This window comes from Monodelphis domestica, chromosome 1 (assembly GCF_027887165.1).
Source record: "Monodelphis domestica isolate mMonDom1 chromosome 1, mMonDom1.pri, whole genome shotgun sequence".
NCBI lineage: Eukaryota > Metazoa > Chordata > Mammalia > Didelphimorphia > Didelphidae > Monodelphis > Monodelphis domestica.
Window position 1 is genome coordinate 53,325,322 of NC_077227.1, and position 21,091 is coordinate 53,346,412.

A 21,091-nucleotide genomic window follows, 5' to 3' on the forward strand; every position below is an offset into this window, starting at 1 on the left:
ACATGGGTACACCAGTACAGATACTGTCAAATTTGATATTTTAGTTAATTTTGCTGAACTGATTTGTTTGTGGGTTTTTTTCCTTTTTAATTTTTATTTTAAGGAAAGCTCACTTGGAATAGAAGGAGGAAGAAACAGAATGGGAAATGTAGGTACTGTAATAACAAAAGTCATTGATAAAAAATTTACTCTAAAAATAAAACAAAAAACCTATTAGGAGGGTAATTGAAGAAAGAAACAGAGTTCACTCTGAGTCTATCAGGTCTGTTATTTCACATTGGTTAGGTCTCCAACATATGACTTTAGTTTGAAGACCTACTATTAGTCTTTTAAATTCCTAAATAATCAGATTATGTAATTAATTAACCTCTTGTCTGAATTCTTACTTTCTGCTTCATTATTTTCTTCTCTGTATAAATTCAGAATCCTCTTTTAAGCCTTTAAGATATTTATTTTTAAAAGTCCAGGATTACTATTTAGTATAATCAGAGTATATTCAGTAGGTTTAACAGTTATTTTCTAATATGGATTAACTAATTTAGCATGCCCTCAAGCCACTTTACCATTACACACTTTTTTCCATTTTTGGAGAAACCCAACATTTTATCATCTAATGAGCTCTGATTTCCTAGAGACTGAAGCCCTACAATGAACAGCATCAAACAGTACCATGCTAACATCACACCTGCTACTTACCATTGAGCACTTTTCCAAGACTTTCTCCTGAAACTTCAAGAATCCCTCCTGAACATCAGGTTGGTTGAGGGAAAAAGAGAGGAAGTGAGTGAAAGGCTGTTTTCTTCGGAAACTCTCTACAAGGACATCAATTCGAGTTTTTGCTGAAATGACACCACCTCGTTGCTGACCTGTAATTACTGTGAGCAAACAGAAAAATGTAAAAAAAATTGATGATAATGATAACTAACATTTATATAGCCCACTAAAGTCTGCTTAGTGCTTTACAGGTACTATTATCTCCATTTTGTAGATGAGGAAACTGAAGCCAAGAGAATAAATTAGTTGCCCAAGGTCACATAACTAGTAAGTGTGAAAGGCAGAATTTGAATTCAGTCTTCCCCACCACTTTGGAGAGCAATTTGGAATTACATCCAGAGTTATAAAACTGTGTATACCCTCAGATCCAGCAATTAGGGTCTGTTTCCCAAGGAGAACAGGGAAAAAGAAAAAGAACCCATATATTCCAAAATATTTATAGCAGCTCTCTTCGTGGTGGCAAAGAATTAGAAATTGAGGGAGATGCCTATCAACTGGAGAATGGGTAAGCAAACTGTGGTATATGATTTTGGTAGAATACTACTATGCCTTAAGAAGCAATGGGGGGTGGGGGGGCGCAGCTGGGTAGCTCAGTGGATTGAGAGCCAGGCCTCAGCTGGGTAGCTCAGTGGATTGAGAGCCAGGCCTAGAGACGGGAGGTCCTGGGTTCATATCTGGCCTCAGACCCTTCCCAACTGTGTGACCCTGGGCAAGTCACTTAACCCCCATTCCCTAGCCCTTACCACTCTTCTGCCTTGGAACCAATACACAGTATTGATTCCAAGATGGAAGGTAAGGGTTTAAAAAAAAAAGGAAGAAGAAGAAGCAATGAGAGGGCAGCTAGGTGGCTCAGTGGATTGAGAGCCAGGCCCAGAGATAGGAGGTCCTGGGTTCAAATTACCACTCTTCTGCCTTGAAACCAATACACAGTATTATTAATTCTAAGGTGAAAGGTAAGGGTTTAAAATAAATAAATAAGAAGCAATGAACAGATTGATTTTTTAAAAACTTGGAAAAAGCTATGCAAGATAATGAACAGTGAAAAGAGTAGAACCAAGAGAACATTCTACACGGCCACCAAATTAAGGCTGGAAGAATAAACTGTGAATATTACTTACCTCCAGAAAATTAACTGAAAGGTGAAATATGAAAGACATATGTTGGTCTCCCAGAGGATACCATCTGTGATTCAGAGAGGATAGGGAGGTGCTGGGACATTTGTGGACAGGACTACTTACCATACATATATGGCCTAATATAGTGAGATCCCAAGTATTTTGAAGGGTAACTCAGAAAGAGGAAAAGTACTTGGGTTTTGGAAGAAGCCTTTTTTTTCAACGTGATCAATATTATTTTCTCTACCCATCATCAAATAAATAATGAATAAACGTTCAGAAATTATAAATACAAGAGCCTTGGCGTAAGAGCTACCAAAACCAAAAACACCGACATTAGATCTATCACCACCGTAACACAACACATGTAAAAGATGATTCCTGGGAGATATTTATCTGTACGTGAAGTTGCCACAATTTAGCCTAAATCTATTTTCAGTGTTCTCCTCAAGACACTTCAAGTACATTTGAACAATGTTGCATTATAACATGAATTCTCGATTCATTTACAACTATGTAGTGATTATAAATAGATGCACTAAAATCTGAGGCATACAATACACAACGAATGGTTTCAAAGCTGGAAGTGCTTGAATATAGTGTGAATGTGACGTTCAAAGGTACATATTGGGGAAAAAAGTCACACTCTATTTGGGCTAATATGGTATGTAGATATGAAAAAAAGTAAGATAGGATTAGCTCTCCCTTATCTATTTTTAGCTAAACAAATCAAGAATTTAAAGTACCCCTACTTGACTCATATATAAGAGATTTTTTATTTCAGTTATGCAAAATCTTATTTTTCTTTGTATATGGAAATGTTTGTTTTATTTGATTTTGTATACTGGAATAAAAGAAAAAAAAGAATTTGAATTGTCTTCCTAAAGAGTTCACAATGCCTGCAATTATGTGCATTTTTAAATAGACTATCCTAGTATCTCAATATCTGACTATAGAGAAAAAGAGCTAAAACTAGTTAAAAAGACTCTCTTCCTGTCAATATTATGTGCCTGTTCGGAGAATTCACAATAGCAGCAGTATTATGGATTAAAAGACTTAATTAACAAAATCAATCTAAGAAATGCAAGATTGCAAAGAGAGTATCTTTGAGACAAGCTGGTTAGGTAGAAAAGAATACAAAAGTCACAAAACAATGGAACATTTTTTGGATGAAGCAAGACAAATAGGTTATAGCTACTGTTTAAGCAGATGGTATATGGAAACCTCCTGGCTCTACAACTTGCATGGATGGGTATGGAAGAGAATCTAAAAGAAAAATGGAGAACTGTAAACAATTAAACAGATCCCAGAGACCATTTTTAAAGGTCTAAAGATAACTCTCTGAAGAAAGGGTAAGAATAAGGACTATACCTGTGATTTCACTAGTGCAGGGCACTCCCTCTCCTTATGCAGATGAAGACCTTCTTTGCAACTAATCATCTTAGCTGCTTAACTCTGAGAGAACAAGCAGTATATCACAGAGGCAGCATAGGTCAGAGGGAAGACTTACTCCCAGGTCTTCTTGGCTTCAAGATCAGCTTACTGTGCTGCGCTCTGAATATAGACCTAATGGGGGCAACTAGGTGCTCAGTGAATTGAGAACCAGGCCTAGAGACAGGAGGTCCTGGGTTCAAATGTGACCTCAGATACTTCCTAGCTGTATGACCCTGGGCAATTCACTTAACCCCCATTGCCTAGTCCTTACCCTCTTCTACCTTGGAACCAATATACAGTATTGAGTCCAAGATGGAAGGTAAGGGTTAAAAAAAACAGACATAATAAAGAATATTAAAAGATATAGGAAAATGAATGATGTAGTAGATGAAAAATCAACTAGAAAGGAAAAACTATATTCAAATCCTACCTCTGCCATATACTAGCTGTCCTTCAACTGGTCCAAATATTTTGAAAAGCAATTTAGAATTATGTCTTTCCCTCCCCCCAATATGAACTAAAATGTTCACATCCTTTGATCCAGAGATCCCATTGCTAGGCAAATACTGCTAGAAGGTCAAAGACAGAGATTTCACAAAAACTAAAATATTAATTATAGCATTTTTTGTGGCACCAAATAACTAGAAGTAGGCACTGAGTGGATTATAGCTTAGCACTGGTGATGCATAAATGTGGTGGAAATTACTGTACAATAAGAAATATTAAATGTGAATAATGAAGAGAAATTACTTTATATTTACTGATACTAAGTGAAATAAGCAGAACCAGGAAACTAATATCTAAAATTACAATAATGTAAACAGAAAGAATACAGTGACCAAGTTTGGCAATGGAAAAGAGTTGAGAAAATATACCTCCTTTCCCTCATTGCCAAAGTGAAGAACTTTGCATGTTGGATGCTATATATGCAGCCTGAATTGTTCAATATGTTGGCTAGTTTTGGTAAAACTTTTTTTTCTTTTTCAATCTTATTACAAAGAATATCTTGCTATGAAAGTAAAAGAAGGGAAGGAATTAAATGTGATATGAAAACAAAGCATCAATAAAGCCAAAATTTTAAATAAGCTATACCTTTAAAAACTACTTATACTATAGCAAAAAAGTAATGCCAGATTGAAAAAGTAAAATTTCCAGTAGAGTGATATAATATAGGACAAGCATTCAAACAGTTTTTAAGAGAGTAATCATTAAAATAGAGTTCATGAGTAGGATCAGATCAACATAAAAAGAAAGGAAGTGTTCAAATGATCTCTGAAAAATTCTAGAAATCTCAAGGTTAGTCAATATAAATAAAATTAAACTCTGTTCTATGATCATTATGTGATACAAATGATCAAGCCTACTATATATTTCAAATGCTAAATTTAAAGTTTTTATTAAACTACATATGAATTATATGGTCTATAGAACTAGAACAGAAACTAGCAAGACACTTATTTTTTTTAATTCCACCATACCTGAAAAGAGAAAATAATAAGCATTGTATTGAATTCAGAGTCTGATGGCATGAGCACAGGACTCTAGGCACTGGGGAAACAAAGGCAGAAAACAAAACAGTTCTTGCCTCAAGAAGCTTACATTTGCCTGTGGGATATAATACATACAAAGTAAGTAAATACAAAGTTATTGAAGAGGAAAAACACTAGAAACTGGAGGAATTAGGAAAGACTTCATGGAATAAGTGGAATGTAGGATGAGCTTGGAAAGAAGAGAATGTTTCTGAAAGTCAGAAGTAGAAAGAGACTGCATTGCACCTACCAGGGATAGTTTATGCTAATGCACAGGGGTGGAAGATGGAACATCAAGTTCAGGAAACAGCTTGTAGATTAACTTGGCAAACACAAAATATTTGAAGGGGAATAGTATAAATAAGTATGGAAAGGTAAACTGCCATCAGATCATATAGGAGATTAAATGATGAACATAAGAGTTTGTATCACATCTTAGAGTTGGGATTTGTAATCTGGGATCCATTAATTTATTTATTTCACTTTAATATTTTGGGAACTGTAATTCATTATAAGTAGTTTTCTTTTTAATCCTATGTATCTCATTTTATATATTCAAAAATATTATTTGGAGGAGTCCATAAGCTTCACCACACTTTCCAATGTCCATGCCATGACATAAAAAATTCCTGTCTTGTAGGCAATATGAAGTCAGTAAAAATTTTTGAGTGGGAGAATGAGTGGCATAATCAGATCTGTATGAAAAATGGAGTGGAAAGGGAAGAGCATAGAAGCAGAGAAACAAATAGGAGATAATTATAATAGTCCAGCTAAGAACTAAAGGTCTGAACTTAGGATAGAGGCTGCATGAGTTGAAAGAAAGGGAAAAAATAGCAGAAATGTGATAACATAACAGAAAGGACTATAACTGACTAGAGAGAAGGCAGGTGGAATAAAGAAGAATCAAAGATGACAAAAAGATTACAACATGGGTAAATGGGAAATCTTGCTTGTTCCTCACATAAGACACTTATTGTCTATAAATACTCACAAGGCTATTCTCCCTTATGCCTAAAATTCACTCCCTTCTTAGTTTTCTTCAAAGCTCAGATCAAGAATCAACTCTTATGTGAAGCCTTCATTAATCCCTTACTCAGCTGCTTATGCCTTATTTTGCATATTACATTAGAACGGCAGATATAGAGTTGGTCTTGTTATTTTCCCCATTTTACAAAGAGGAATTGGAGGCAGACAGAGGTGAAATAATTGACCCAGGATAATAAAGACAGTAAGTGTGTGAGGCAAGATTTAAACTAAGCTCTACCTTACTAATACCTAGTACTCTATCCACTACACCATCTGGCTGCCAGAATAAGGTATGTATATATATTTTTAGATATAATACTATTGCACACATAACAGATTACAGTATAGTGTAAGCATAACTTTTATATACACTAGGAAACCAAAAGATTCAGGTGAACCAATTTACTGCAATATTCACTTATAGGAGTGGTCTGGAATCAAACCTGCAATAGCTGAGTTATGCCTGAATATGGATGTAATGCAATTCTACTGTACTTTAAAAACTGATGAAAAGCACAATTTCAGAGAAGCCTAGGAAGATTCATATGAACTGATATAGAGTGAAATAAGTAAACAGAAGAACAATTTCATATACTATAACAATATTATAAAGTCCAAAAGCCTTAAGAAGTTTCATCAATACAATGACCAGTCAAGGAATCCAGAGAGTCCATAATGAAACATGCTACTCATCTCATGAAAGAGAGGTGATGAGCTAAGCATCCAGACTGAGACATCTATTTTTTGGACATGCCTAGTGTAAGAATTAGTTTAGTATTACTATATTTGTTACATAGTTATTCAATATTTGTTATGAGAGTTTGGTTTTTCTTTTTTCTCTATGGGGCAGAGAGAAAATATATTTTTGTTAATTTTTTAAAATCTTGAATTTCTAAAAACAAAATAAAAAGAATATAGCTACATACAGTTGAATGTATCTTATTTTCATTCATATATATATATATATACATATATATATATATATACACAAAAGTAAGAATGAGTGTTACAAATGCATGCTAGATCTCACCAATTTCTCCTTCTACTCCAGGCTTGGGAATATTAATAGAAGTTCGAGTTTCCATTTCCAGTTTCTTTCTGGTCTCACCTTTCTTCCCAATTATATATCTACAATATAAAGAAAAATTCAATAGTGACTAGAATCTAATTCAAATGTTTCCAAATAAGTGGCTAAAATGTTTTAAACCAGAAAGTGTCATGAAATTTTGTTTCACTCAACATCCCGAACTCTATATTAGTAAAGAAAATCAAGGAGAGACAAAAGGCCTAGAATAGAGAGAAATACATAGATTTCAGAGAAGCTTAAAGACCCAAGAAAGCAAGATTATTACCATGGGTTCAACAATTGTCATGCTTGAGGGTCTACCCTCTAGTTTACCACCTTCACAGTTCTAAATCCCCTCTGTGCATTTACTGAGCTAAATTTCTTCACCATTTGTGTGTTTGGAAACTGAGTAAGGGGTACTAGGATTTTCCTTCATAATCTCTGGCTCTGACTTACTGAAAATCAATAAAAGTACCAGATATAAGAAACTGGAGAAATGTCAACAACAAAGTTGCATGGGATAGTAGAATAAAAAAAAGCATATGGAGGATTACCCAAAAGTTTAGTTTCCAACTGAAAGAGGTAGGTGGCAACAGTAGATAGAAGGCTGAGCCTAGAATAACTTAACCTGTTTGCCTCACTTTCCTCATCTGTAAAATGGGGATAATAATAGCACCTAACTCCCAGGATTTTTAAGAAGATCAAAGGAGATAATAACCTGTAAAGTTCTTAGCACAGTGCCTAGCACAGAATAAGCACCAAGTAAATGTTAATTATTATTATTATATGGTTGAAGCAAAACAGAAAAAAAATTCTGTGCTACTCATCTGTCTCCTAGAACATGCCACCTTGTATTATTAGTTATAAATTATGTATGCCTTTTAGCTCCCCATCTAAATTATAAGATATGAGGCAAAGACTTTGTATCACTTTGTATTCCCAACACCTACCTGAGAGCCCTGCATATAATGAGCATTCAATATGCATTTATTGATGTTAAAGATTAAATCTAGTGCTGAAATACCAAAGACCACCCAAAAAAAAAGAATTGGTGTTGTCTTTGGACCCCAGAACTAGAGCAATACAGTGTTCATAGGGAAGATGACAATAGTTGAGATATTTTAGAATTTACAAAACAAAGATTTGATAATATCCTTATCTCTATCAAGAAATGTGTCTATCTAAAGACTTAAAAGGTGAAACGATGATATTAAATAAGGCTTTAACCAAACTGATGAAAAGAGAAAGGAGCATCTAGATTAGTAGCCATGAAAAGGATGACAACAGGAAAGAAATCTGTCAAAAGATCTATCTTTTGTAAAACAAAGACTTTTATGTCTAAGGTATCTTGTTTTAAGGAAGCTCAAAATTGGAAAGCTGTTTTTACTTTATAAGAGGAAACCTAAAGTTACTTGGCATTCTAGAATAGTAACTATATCTATAATTATGTCTATAAAATACTCAATGTGCAAAGTTAATATTTAGTGGAGCACACCAGATTTATCAGTGCGATTATTATGCAAAGATTACAAAGTATCTTCAAAGATGGCTTGAGGAAAAACAAACTAGACAGTGCTCCAGAAGACATGTTTGTATAATTATGAAAAAGTCTGCAGCAGAAAGAATGGTGATAATGTACTTCTCACTCTCAAAACAATGAATACAGGTAAATATAAGCATAATTCACCACTAGATATCTTAGTTGAAATGAAAGGAGCAAAGAATTATTACAGTTCTACCTTCTGCTATATTTTCTATGAGCAACAACTTACTAAGTCAACTTACTTGAACAGCAGACTAGGGACTGACACTGCACACTGGAAACCTCTCTCTGTCTGCTCCACCACATAGGAGTCACCAAGCTCTTCTGAACATTCCATGGGCTCTGCATGAAGACAATTAAATCTTTAAGAAACTGTATTGAGGGGCGGGGGGAGGGCAGCTGGGTGGCTCAGTGGATTGAGAGTCAGGCCTAGAGTAGAGATAGGAGGTCCTAGGTTCAAATCTGACCTCAGACACTTCCCAACTGTGTGACCCTGGGCAAGTCACTTAACCCCCATTGCCTAGACCCTACCACTCTTATGCCTTGGAGCCAATACATAGTATTGATTCCAAGATGGAGGATAAGGGTTTGGGGAAAAAAAAAGAAAGAAACTGTATGAATTACAAACCTTTCCCCCATCTAACAAACTACTTCATGGTTCTTGGGTTTTTTTTTTTAAACATAGCACAGCTCATTCCAATTCAGTCTGTTCGGAGCAAAGGTCAATAATATACAATCAGGGCTATAGGAAAATTTCTACCATGGAGCAATATTTTCTGTATCGTCTACAGGAATTGGTATTTCTAAGAATGAAACACAAAAGAAAAAAGGAGTCCAGAGAACAAGATCTACAAGAAAACAACAAGCAATGTTCAGAAGAAGGAACTGAAATAGGTACCTAGAAGCTTTAATACCAAGAGGAATACAGATGCTAACAAAGGATTAATTATTACAGCCATGAATCAAAATTTAAAAATTTTAGGATAGAAAGGGGAGCTAAATAGTGAAGAGAAGGGAAAGACTGTTTTTAGAAGAAAGCTCAGAAAACAAAAATTTTAAAACTTATAAACAAAAGTTGAAAGGGAAGAGAAGATTACTTGACAACTGAGAAGGGGGGAAAGAAGGAAAAATTAAATAGATAAAATCAAAATAGAAACTAAGGGGGAAAGCAACAAGGGAAATAGGAGGGCTTTAGGATGAACAGAAGAATTGGTATAAATAGGATTGCCTTAAAATAGATAAGCTAAAATAGAGATATAGCATTTTCTTTACTGAGGAAGAAGAGGAAAAATTTTGAAACAAATTTTTATTAGAAACAAAGAGAAGAAAATATAAACTCATGATTTTAAATATGAATATAGTAAACATTCTGTTAAAGTAAAAGAGTAACATTGAATAAAAAATAAAAACCCTACAATATATCTGAAAACCAGGACATAAACAGAATAATGAAGGGCTGGAAGAAAAATTTACTATACATCAAGTGAATTTTTTAAAATCATGAATTGCAATCATGCTATTAAACAAAGTAAAAACACACTTAAAACATAAAAGGAACCATAGACAAAAAGACAATATTAATATTAAAACTATATTCTTCAAACATCAGCCTTTAAATTCATAGAAGCAACATTAATAAACTACAAGAAGACACAAACAGTAACACAATAACAACAGGAGATTTCAATGTCTCTCTCAATTAAGTCTAACAGAAATATAAATAAAAATACAGAACTGAATAAATTGATGGAGAAACCAGAGTTTTAAAAATTATGGCATCTCCTAAATGAGATTACTAAAGAATGTGTCTTTCTTAGTACATTTGTTATTGCTGTTGTCATTTTAGTATTGCCTAACTCTTTATGACCCCATTTGGAATTTTATTGGCAAAAATACTGGAATGGTTTGCTATTTCCTTGCTCAGTACATTTTACAGATGAAGAAACTGAGACAGAGTCTTAGTGACTTACCCAAGATCACCCAGCTAGTAAATGTCTGAGGGCAAATTTGATCTCGGGTCTTCCTAATTCCAATTACAGCACTCTCTTCCTAGCTAGTGTGCATTCTACTCTACTCTAACTACCTAGCATTCCCTAACCTAGCTGCCCTACAATTTCATTACAAGGTATTTAACATTCCAAGTGTGGGCTACATATATTATGGAAATCTTAGCAAAGATTTCCTAAAAATATCATTAAAATACCCTAAAAAATATCAATGCAAAGTAAATCAGATTAGAAATAACCCAGACAAGTCATATTAAACCCATAAAATGACAAAAATCCTCCCTTTGTTCAGCTATAAGCTTATTCCAATCTGGCATTGACAATGATAAAAATGTTTTAAGGAGGGGTGGGGAAGAAGGGGAAATAAAGTGTTTAAAGAATAACAAAGTTTTTAAGTTGGCTGTAAACAATTCAACTTTTGTTGTTTTTCATCCATTCAGTCATGTCCAATTCTTTGTGACCCCATGGACCACAGAATACCAAGCCTTCCTATCCTCTACTACCTTATTCACTAACTGGAAGATATAGAGAAATTCTAAAAAGAAATTGATGAGTTACTCCAAACTAAGTGAAGATATAATTTAATTCTTATGAAGATTATTACAAGGAAAGACAGTGATTCAGGCTGAAGAAACTAAAGAAGGCAAAGGATTAGAAAAGATTCAGAAGCATCAAGTTATCATGAATACTTTCTTTAAGAATAGAACTAATAGAAACAGCCAAGTGGCATAGTGGATAAAGCGCCAGGCTCAGAGATGGAAGGTTCAAATCTATTCTCAGACAGTTCCAAGCTGTGTGACCCTGGGCAAGTCACTTAACCCCCAATACCTAGCTCTTACTACTCTTCTGCCTTGGAACCAATACACAGTATTAATTCTAATATGGAAGGTAAGGGTTTAAAAAACCAAAAGAGTAGAACTAAAAGGTTTGGACACAGATCAAAACCCACCCATGCCTTTTCATCTTCTATGACTCATGTCCATGTTCTTCCATAGATCCTCCACAGAGGATCTATTCAGTACACTGGAGGCCTTCTTCCATCTGTTTATTTATATTTTATCAGTGTCAGTGCTTAAATTTCCCTTCTGTTAATGCCTCAGCAACACCATCAAACATCATTGTAATATAATGCTTTTAAGATTTGCAAAGTACTTTCCTCACAACTGTGAATCTTAAAAACTACTCAGATTATACTTTAGAAGATTTGATTTAGCTATTTCCTTATTGTAACAATGGAGATACTTGGTCTAACAGGATCAGGAATGTATTGGGAACTTTTAAAATTACTCCACCCTAATTAGACATACTTTAGGGGAAGATAAAGTTGTAAACTCCTGATTGAACAAAGAAGGTACTTAACTCATACCTTATAGTAAAGCTAGAACCTTAAGCTAAGTCTATTTTTAGATCTAATACAAAAATGGTGTTAAGTACCTATAAAGGTTAAATTAATCACAAAAAGGTCAAGTAACTAACAAAAGGTAAGCTTAACAAAGAAGTGTAAAGTACCTCAAAAGATATAATTTAACCAGAGAAGGTGAGAACTAAAAAGAGTGGTGAGAACTAAGAATGGGCAGTCCTGGAAAAAAGCGTCTACTGTGATTGGTAGATGTAAAAATTTAGGGGAGGTGACATAAGAGAAAATTCTCTTTAAAAGGAGGCTAAAATTCAGTTCGGAGGGGTATTGAATTCTGAACTCAGTTCAGGAGATTGAGTTCAGTGGAGGATTGGAGCTTCCTTGGAAATGGTCTCCTGGTGAGTGATAAGATTGACTCCCTTTCCTTTAGACTCAGGAAGGCCACTTTGGCCAAGGCCTTTAACTACTGCCTGGCTCAGCCTGAGCCAGAGCAGTTTAAATTAATTCTGTGTGTGTGTGTGTGTGTGTGTGTGTGTGTGTGTGTGTGTGTGTGTGTGTGTGTGTGTGTGTCTCCCTTAATTCCTTCTCTCTATATTAATTAAACTCTCCATAATTCCCAGCTGACTTTGGTATTTTATTATTTGGGAATCATCCCTGGTGACCAACTATTTAGATTTTAAGTCAAAACACTAAAATTATCCTTACACACCTCTATGAGTTAGGTAATTTGACATATTGCCAAACTGTCAGATGAAGAAGCTGGACTAGTCAAACTCTAGAGTCTCCTTCAGTTCTGAATATACCCATTTTATATCTATTGAAACTGAAGCTACAACATGTTAAGTGACTTGCCTATGGTCTCTCACAGCAAGTAGGAGTTTAAAGTAGAATTTGGGTCTAGGTTTCCACACTCCAAGTTCAATACTCTATCCACCAAACCACATTGCCTCTTATGAGCAGCTCACTTCCTTTTCTGATCATCTATTTCCTGAATGATAGCCCATATGGCAATTTTAATGCATGTCATCACTGAAAATATGCTTCTGCTTATTTTCAACTACCATAAGTCTTTCCAATGAACTTTGAGTCACCCACAATTTTGATTCCTTGGAGATGGTGGTATTGTAAGATTTATAACCATAAAACACGAACCAGAATGTATGTGCTAAAAAGATGGACTTCTGTGCTGGGAAGCAGCTTGGGACTGTTAAAATCAATGTGCAATTTCCCAAATGTCATCTAGGAAGCAATCTTCTTACTATAAATTCAAGGTCCAATTCCCTCCATCTCCATTGCCAGGCCCAACTACATATATATATATATAGTTATATATAGTTAGAGATATATAAATATGATTTGAAGGTCAGTTCCCAATGGACTGACCTTCAAATCATATTTATATATCTCTAACTACAAACTATAGCTTGAAAAAAAAAAGTTAGTAATTCAAGTGTCATTTCAAAACCAAATGCCTATGTGCAGTCAGATCATTAAATAGAGTAGAAGGTAAAAAATCAATACCAGATTGGAAGAAGGTTGCATTCAGTTATGATAATACTATGTAAATAAGCTATTGAGACAGAAAAATGGAAATGGAAAACTGGAAATAAAAATTTTAAGAAATTCAATCTGATTATCATAATTTATTAGCAAAATTGAACTGGTTTTTTTAAGTTAGCATGGCAGAGAGTAAAGAACTCTCAGAAAAGAAGAACTGAGTTCAAGTCCTGCCTCTGACACACAACTGCTTATTTTAGAGATGAGGAAACTGAGGCAAATCAGGTTTAGTGACTTGGCTAAAGTTAGACTGCTAGTAATTGTCTAAGGCCAGATTTGAACTCATCTTCCTGACTTTAGGCCCAATGATCTATCCATTGTATCAGCTGGCCACCGCAATATGGAGATTGTTTTGTACTAATTGTATATCTGGACCTGTGAAATCTTTGGTGTGAACTCACTGTGAAGAAACTTAATGGGTCAATAAAAAGTTAAGTCAAAGCAGGAGAAAAAAATCGCAAGCTTCTCTGGTATCTTTGCTAAGAAAACCCCAAATTGAGTCATGAAGAGTTGATACAACTGAACAACAATAACAATCTCCATATTGAGAAAGTCAACAGTCTTGAAACTAACTTAGGAGGTAAACTCAATTTCCTTTATAAGTGGAATGCAAGCTAGTTTAAAATATAAACTCATATGTAAAACATGGAGGAAGAGGGTTATAGATGAGATAGTGTAGCAAAAAAAACCACTAGATTTGAGGTTATAGAATCTGTACTTGAATCCTAGTTCTGCTACTCCCTACCTGAGCCCTGAGGCAAATCATTTAATCTCTCTGAATGTCTTAAATATCAAATAAGGAAGTTGGACTAGATGACCTCTAGAGTCCCTTCCATGTCAGAATCTAAAACAATAAATAGAATCATTTTGCAAAGCATGGTAAAGCAGTGGAGTGGATGACTAGTCAGTACAAAGTATGGCATTAAGGCCCAAATAGGTAAAATTATCCCAAGAGCATCTACAGAGAAAAATCAAAAGAATTTAACATATAAACACAAAACGCAACATATCAAGTCAATTCAATGAACATTTTCAAGAATGTGCCAAGCGCTATGCTAAGCACTGGAAATACCAAAAGAGGCCCCTGAAAAAAATCACTAAACATGTAACCACTACACCCAGACTCAAATACTTAGTCCCCAAATAGAAGTGACACTTTAAAAAAATGAAATATGGAAGGATGGCTAGACCTGACAGAAGAAATTTGCGCAGGAAGCAATATAATTTTAAAAGCACTTAATTTAGTTGCAGCTAGGTGGCTCAGTGGACAGAGAGCCAGGTCTGGAGATTGGAGGTTTTGGGTTAAAAGCTTCCAGTTCAGTCACTTCCTAGCTGTGTGACCCTGGGCAAATCACTTAATCCCAGTTGCCTAACCCTTACCACTTTTCTGCCTTGGAACCAATTCTTAGTATGTATTCTAAGACAGAAGGCAAGGGTTTAAAAAAAAAAAGGAATTATTCTTCAAAATTTCACAAAGTAGAAAGAAAATTTCAAAAGACTACAAAATAAAACAGATAATATTACTCCTACAGGAGACTTTCCTCATATTCCCTAATTGTCAATACTCTTCTCCCCACCAAAATTACTTAGTATTTATTTTGTACATATTAATATGTGTGAACGGTGTTTCTCCCAGTAGAAGGTAAGCATAATGAGGTCAGGAACTGTTTTCTTTTTATCTTTGTTTCCTTAGCACTCAGCACAGTGCCTAATAAAGATCAGATACTCAAATAGTAAATAAGGCAAATGAAAAAACATCAGCAACTACTGACCCATAAGCCCACTTTCTTATCTCCATAAAATGTTTATGGAAATAGGCTATTCATGTATCAGGGTAAAAATAATAAAAACACAAAAAGAGAATTGTCAGACTTTCAGATGATTTTCAACAGGGGACCACATATTTAGAGTTACATAACTGAGAGAGAATGAAATATCCTGCTGGTTTTGCTATTTATTGATAGCAAAAAATGAAATTTGACTTGATAAAGCAAAAAATTATCTTAAAAGCTCTCCTCCAACAAGCTATCTGCCACGCATATGCTGAGATCATGCAAGATTCTGAGTAATGCCATAAGAGATAAGCTTGTTCATTGATGAGACCATTGTGAAATGGGAAACACAAAGACAAAATGCTCACCAAGTTTTAGCTAAATAGGATTAGCCTTATTGATGATAGCCCTACTGATAATATGAGCCCTACTGAGCCTCTTTCTCATGAAAAAAGCTGTGCTAAGTATATTAAGCTCCAGAACTCTATAGGTCACCTCAATGAGATCCATAGGCATCTAAGAGATCAGAGAACTAACTATGCCATGTAGGAAGATGATACCGGTGTCTTCTAAAAACTTTATTATCATTATGACAGATAAAAAGATTCTACATAGAAAAAGGGTGTAGGAGTGTATAAATGGAGATTTTGAGCCTTTGGACTTCATCCCCCAGAAGTTCCTTAGAATTTCCCAAAACTCCATTTTCCTGTTTTGCATGATTTTATTTAAAGGGCTATAACCCCTCCCTCGTCCTCTTTTGAACCTGTAACTGGGCTGAAGTCAGACAGTTCTTTTGCTTTAGTTATTATTAATAAAACTTTATAAAATATAATACTTAGTTATTGATTATTAATTTTTAAACCCACAGGAGTGAGTCAATTATATCAACGTAATGTTAAAAAAATGGATAGGCAAGGGATGTCCTGAGAGAAGGGAGAAGGGAGAAAGGAAAAGAATGGGGAAAATTATCTCACATAAATGAAGTATGCAAGAACTTTTATAGTGAAGGGGAAAATTGGTGGGGGGATGCTTGAACCGCACTCACATCTATATTGGTTCAAAACATACTTGAGAGTACACATATTCTCAACTGCCAGGGCCTGGAGTCAGGTGGCCTCAGATACTTACTAGTTATATGACTGACCCTGGTTAAATCATTTAACCCTACTTGCCTCAGTTCCTCATCTGGAAAATGGGGACACATTAGAGAATGAAATGGCCAACCAGCATTTTGCCAAGAAAATCCCATGAACAAATGAGTCAGACATGACTAAACATCAACTCAATTGGTAATAGAAATCTATCTTTCCTAGTAGAGAAGTAGGAGAGGAAAAGAATAAGGAGAGCAATGGGGGTTGATAAAAAAAGAAGGCAGCAGTCAGAAACAAAATAGATTTCAGAAGAGAAACAGGATATAAAGGGAGAGGAAAAAGGAGAAACAAAGAAAATAGGATGGAGGAAAATGCAGTCAGTAATCATAACTGTGAATATGAATGGGATGAACTCACTCATAAAACAGAAGTGGACAACAGAATGGATTAGAAATCAGAATCTAACAATACATTATTCACAAGAAGTCCAGTGAAGAAGTACAATAAGTGACTTTTTCTATCTATGAATTGCACAAAAAAATTAGCCAGAAGCCCACAGACAGTAGGAAAGTGTGCTATGGAAATTATTCTCATTTCACAGAGGAAGAAACAGAGGTTAGGTTATTTATCCAAAGTCACACTGTTACTGTCAGAGGTAGAATTCAAATTGTGGGTTCTCTTGAGTCCAAGTTTAAAATTCTTTCCAATATCTCCCAGTGATTCTCTAAAACCATTTCAACTTCAAAAACTTGATATTTCAAAATATCCTCAGAGAAGGGCAGAGCTAGTTAGCTGGGTAGTAGATAGAGAATTAGGCCTGGAGTTGAGAGGAACTGGGTTCAAATCTAGCATCCAATCTTTCCTAGTTATGCAATTCTGGGCAAAGCATTTAATCCCAAATGCCTAGTTCTCAAGGTTCTTCTGCTTTGGAACCAATGCACGGTATTCATTCTAAGATAGGAGATAAGCTTCAAAAAAAAAAGGTCCTCAGAAGGATGAGGATTACAGGATTTAGAGCTAGGTAGGATTTCAGAAGTCATTCATTCATTTATTAAACATTTTTTCATTCAGTAAACAAGTATTAGGCACCTAGTATTTGCTAGACACAAGGAATACAAAGACAAAAATGAAAAGTTCTTGCTCTCAAGAAGCTAACATTCATTCATAGTTTCTACTTCAGAAGTATTAAGGTCTAATAAGATAAAGTCTGTTGTAGATTTTAAATCATTATATATATAAATATAAAAAAATATATATATATACATATATACCAGCTATGATTGTGATTTTATTTAGGTAGGTTCAAAATTAGGTTTAAAGCACAACAATATTATTCAGGTTTCCCCTTTTAGTCTGCAAGTCCTTCCACTAGGCCAATATTCTTCAGGGAGAACTATGCAAATAAGGCAAAGTAAACTGAGAAAGATAGGGAAAAAGAGCATTAACAACTCGGGGAAAACATAAAAGTATATCCTGTATTTAGAATTAGAAGACAGCACTTGAGCTGAGCCTTGAAGAAGACAGGAGTCGTAAGAGATAAGGAGGCAATTCATCCCCAGCATAAGGGTCTGTTCAAAGACATGGATACTAGAGATGGACTCGGAGAAGTGAAAAAGACTGTGCAGGAAAGGAACCAGGGAAAGTAAGCTGGAGCCAGTGAGTCTAGAGAGAAGAAGCTGTGGATTATCCTCATAGCAGCAGAGAACCACAGAAACGACACAGGCACATTAATAGAGTACACTCATTTTACAAATAAAAAAATGGTGGCCTAGAGAAAAGATTGCCCAAAATCATGTAGATATTAAGTATCAGAATCAGGATTCAAACCCAGATCTTCAAATTCAGGGTTTCTTAGCCTAGGATCCACAGATCCCCTGAAGAGGTCCAGAGATCATTTTAGAGGTTTGTGAAGATGAACAGGAAAAAAAATTATACTTTTATTTTTACTAATTCCTAATTGAAATTTAACATTCCCTTCAATTATTTAAAATCATTACTCAAAGAAGGGGTCCACAAGCTTCACCAGTTGCCAAAGAGGTCCATGACATTCCCAAAATAGAAAGACTTCCTGCTCTAACAAATAGCAACAGAAGAGACATAGGTCCAGAATACTTCATTATAAGAATAAAAGCTAACATTTATATAGCAGGTTTTTTAAAGTTTGCAAAGAACTTTATAAACATTTTCCCCTGGGATCCTCACAATCATCCCTACAAAACAAGTGCCACAACTAATAATAATCCCCATCTTAGAAGTAAGGAATGAGGCTAAGAGTAGCTATCTGCCTACATTAACTCACATAGTACTTGTGTCTGAGGTTGGATTCGAACCACATTTTCTCCAAGTCCAGTACTTTATCCACTTAAGCATATAATTACCTCTTCTTTTCTCACTGACTCCCCATTTTCCACTGGGTAAAATTCAGATTCCTGTGCCTGGCACTTAAGATCCTTTAAAATTTAGTACCACCCCAGCCCTTCAGGCTTTTCATAGGATTTTATTCTCCTACCACGTTCTTGGTTGCAGGCAAAGTGGATCTCAGGGCATCTCCCACAGGTGACCCACATTTTCCTCTCTCCATGATTTTCCTCATATCGGTTCTTATTGTTAGAATGTTCTATTCAATCTGAATATTTACCCATACTTCAAAGTTTTAAACAAATGTCACCCCCAAATTAGTAATGGCCTTTCATTCCCTCTTTACAGAATGTTTTATCCTGATGTAATACCCTCATTATTGTAAAATGAGGGGGCTATACTAGATAATCTTAATGTCTCACCTGGTTCTAACTCCTACAAGAGCAGTCATCCTTAAAAGTGTTCCAATCCTAAACAATATCAAGGATTTTCTACTATACTTATTTGTATACATATGCATACATATATACATAAATTACTCCTCACCTGGTTACACTGCTCTGGGATATCTCTGAGTTCTCCACCATGCCCCTACCTCAACAGGTACCTTTCCCTCACCCTCCAGATTCTTAGCTCCCTTTTATGACTGTCTTCCTCCATTAAATTGTAAACTGCTTGAGAGGAAGGATTGTTTTTCTTTTTTCTTTTGTTTCCCCAGCACTTACAGAGTACCTGGTACACAGTGAACACTTAAAAAATGTTTGTTGTCTGACAATATCTACCGATCTACCTACCTATCCTCAGCCAAGGCAATTCTACCTAACCTTTGTTTCTCCCCCAGAGCTTAGAAGAGCTCTCTATACACTGTAGATGCTACCAAACAAATTCAGGAAACCCCATTTCACTCCAGGATATCAATAGTGGCCTACAGAAACTATCTTTTGCTAAATTACCAAAGATAAAATCTGTCTTTATTTGTAAGCAACATAGTCAACCACTAACAATAAGTACCCCTGACCAATAAGATCACAGAAATATGTGAAGCTAAACAATAATCCACTAAAGGGAACTGAAGAATTAGGCTACATAGCTAAGACCTATCCTCAAATCTAGCTGCTAAAAAACATCTAAAACAAAGAATCACTGCAATGTCATGAGAGAATAGTCTTACCTCCAATCTAAAAAGTGAGGAAATAAATAATCCATCTCTAACCTGACTATGGAGGTAGCTAGGTAGCACAGTGGGGAGAATTCCAGGTCTGGAGTGAAGAAGACTCATCTTCTGTGAAGGATTGATTAAGACTAAAGAAAACCTTGCAAAGCAGATGCAATGAATGGAAGCTTGAAGATCTGTCCATCAAGGAAAATTCCAAAGGAGAATGTGACCAGGTAGAAGGAGTTTGAACAAGCTGACACAAACTGTTTCTCACTATTTCTTACTCACTCTTTTTCCTTGGACCTTGGAGAAAAAGCTATAGAGAGATATCTCTGCCTTTCTGGCTATTGGTTTCTCCCTGAAAGAGTTTGGGGCTTAGCTCAGAAGATCTTTGAAAGTTGTTAATAATATCCCTCTTAAAGATTATATAGCCTTACTTATTTATATTGAGAGTTATATTAGATTAAGGAAATCCTAAATTCCCTCTCTCCCCTCTAAATTCCCTTACCCTTCCTTCCTTTAAAATAAATCTCTGTATCCAGTATTATAGAGAGTGATTTGTTTGTTAGAAGCTTTAGTCAACTTACCAATTCTGAATCCTTGCTTGACTCCAACTGAAAAAGATAGCAGAATTGGGTGGGGGGAAGAGAGGAAAGAATCTGTCTTTCTTATTACCTTATTTCTCAGTATGTTTGCCCAGCATTTTCAGTTACCTTAAACAACCCAGTAAAAGGAACCCTCTAATACACTTCCTGAGTTCAAATCTGGCCTCAGACCCTTACTGTGTGACCCTGGGAAAATCACTTAATTCTGTTTGCCTCTTTTTCCTCATCTGTAAATGACTTGAAGAAGGAAATGGCAATACTCCAGTATCTTTCTCAAGAAAACCCCAAATGGAGTCACAAAGAGTAATTCACAGTTCAACAACAAACCTGACTACAAGGTATGTAGTATTATTACCTCCATAGAAATCGTCATCTTCATCTTCATGCTGATAGGTCTGTTCTTGTATAAAATTCTTCCTATAAATGCGTCCTTCAATTCTTATAAGCTGTGGACGGAGGACCTCCATGATACTTCTGGCAAAATTCTGGAAAATAAATCACTGCATAAACTAAAGGGAAAAAAGAACACAACACATGCTCTTTCTTGTTCCTGATGAAGGAAAGCTAAGGATTTTAATAACATTCATTCCCAAATCACCTTCCCCTCATTAGATATCTAACATCTGAAAGGTGTACTCTTATTTCCTACTTTTCCTAAAATACTTTGTATTTCTACTCTGCTATTAACAAAAAGCTTATCTG

At 35.3% G+C, this 21,091-nt stretch overlaps 1 protein-coding gene across 3 annotated transcripts in view; it reads right to left on the bottom strand.

Annotated features, from left to right (window-relative positions):
* ASCC1 (activating signal cointegrator 1 complex subunit 1) overlaps positions 1 to 21,091 on the bottom strand; it is a 121,069-nt gene that overhangs the window by 96,755 nt on the left and 3,223 nt on the right. For all 3 annotated transcript variants that reach the window (XM_056799393.1, XM_056799405.1, XM_007478355.3), the window contains 4 exons: positions 20,745 to 20,874; positions 8,730 to 8,829; positions 6,909 to 7,006; positions 697 to 875 (listed from right to left, as the gene is read on the bottom strand). In XM_056799393.1, coding sequence (XP_056655371.1) covers positions 697 to 875; positions 6,909 to 7,006; positions 8,730 to 8,829; positions 20,745 to 20,874 — 507 coding nt within the window. The remainder of the gene's footprint in view (positions 1 to 696; positions 876 to 6,908; positions 7,007 to 8,729; positions 8,830 to 20,744; positions 20,875 to 21,091) is intronic.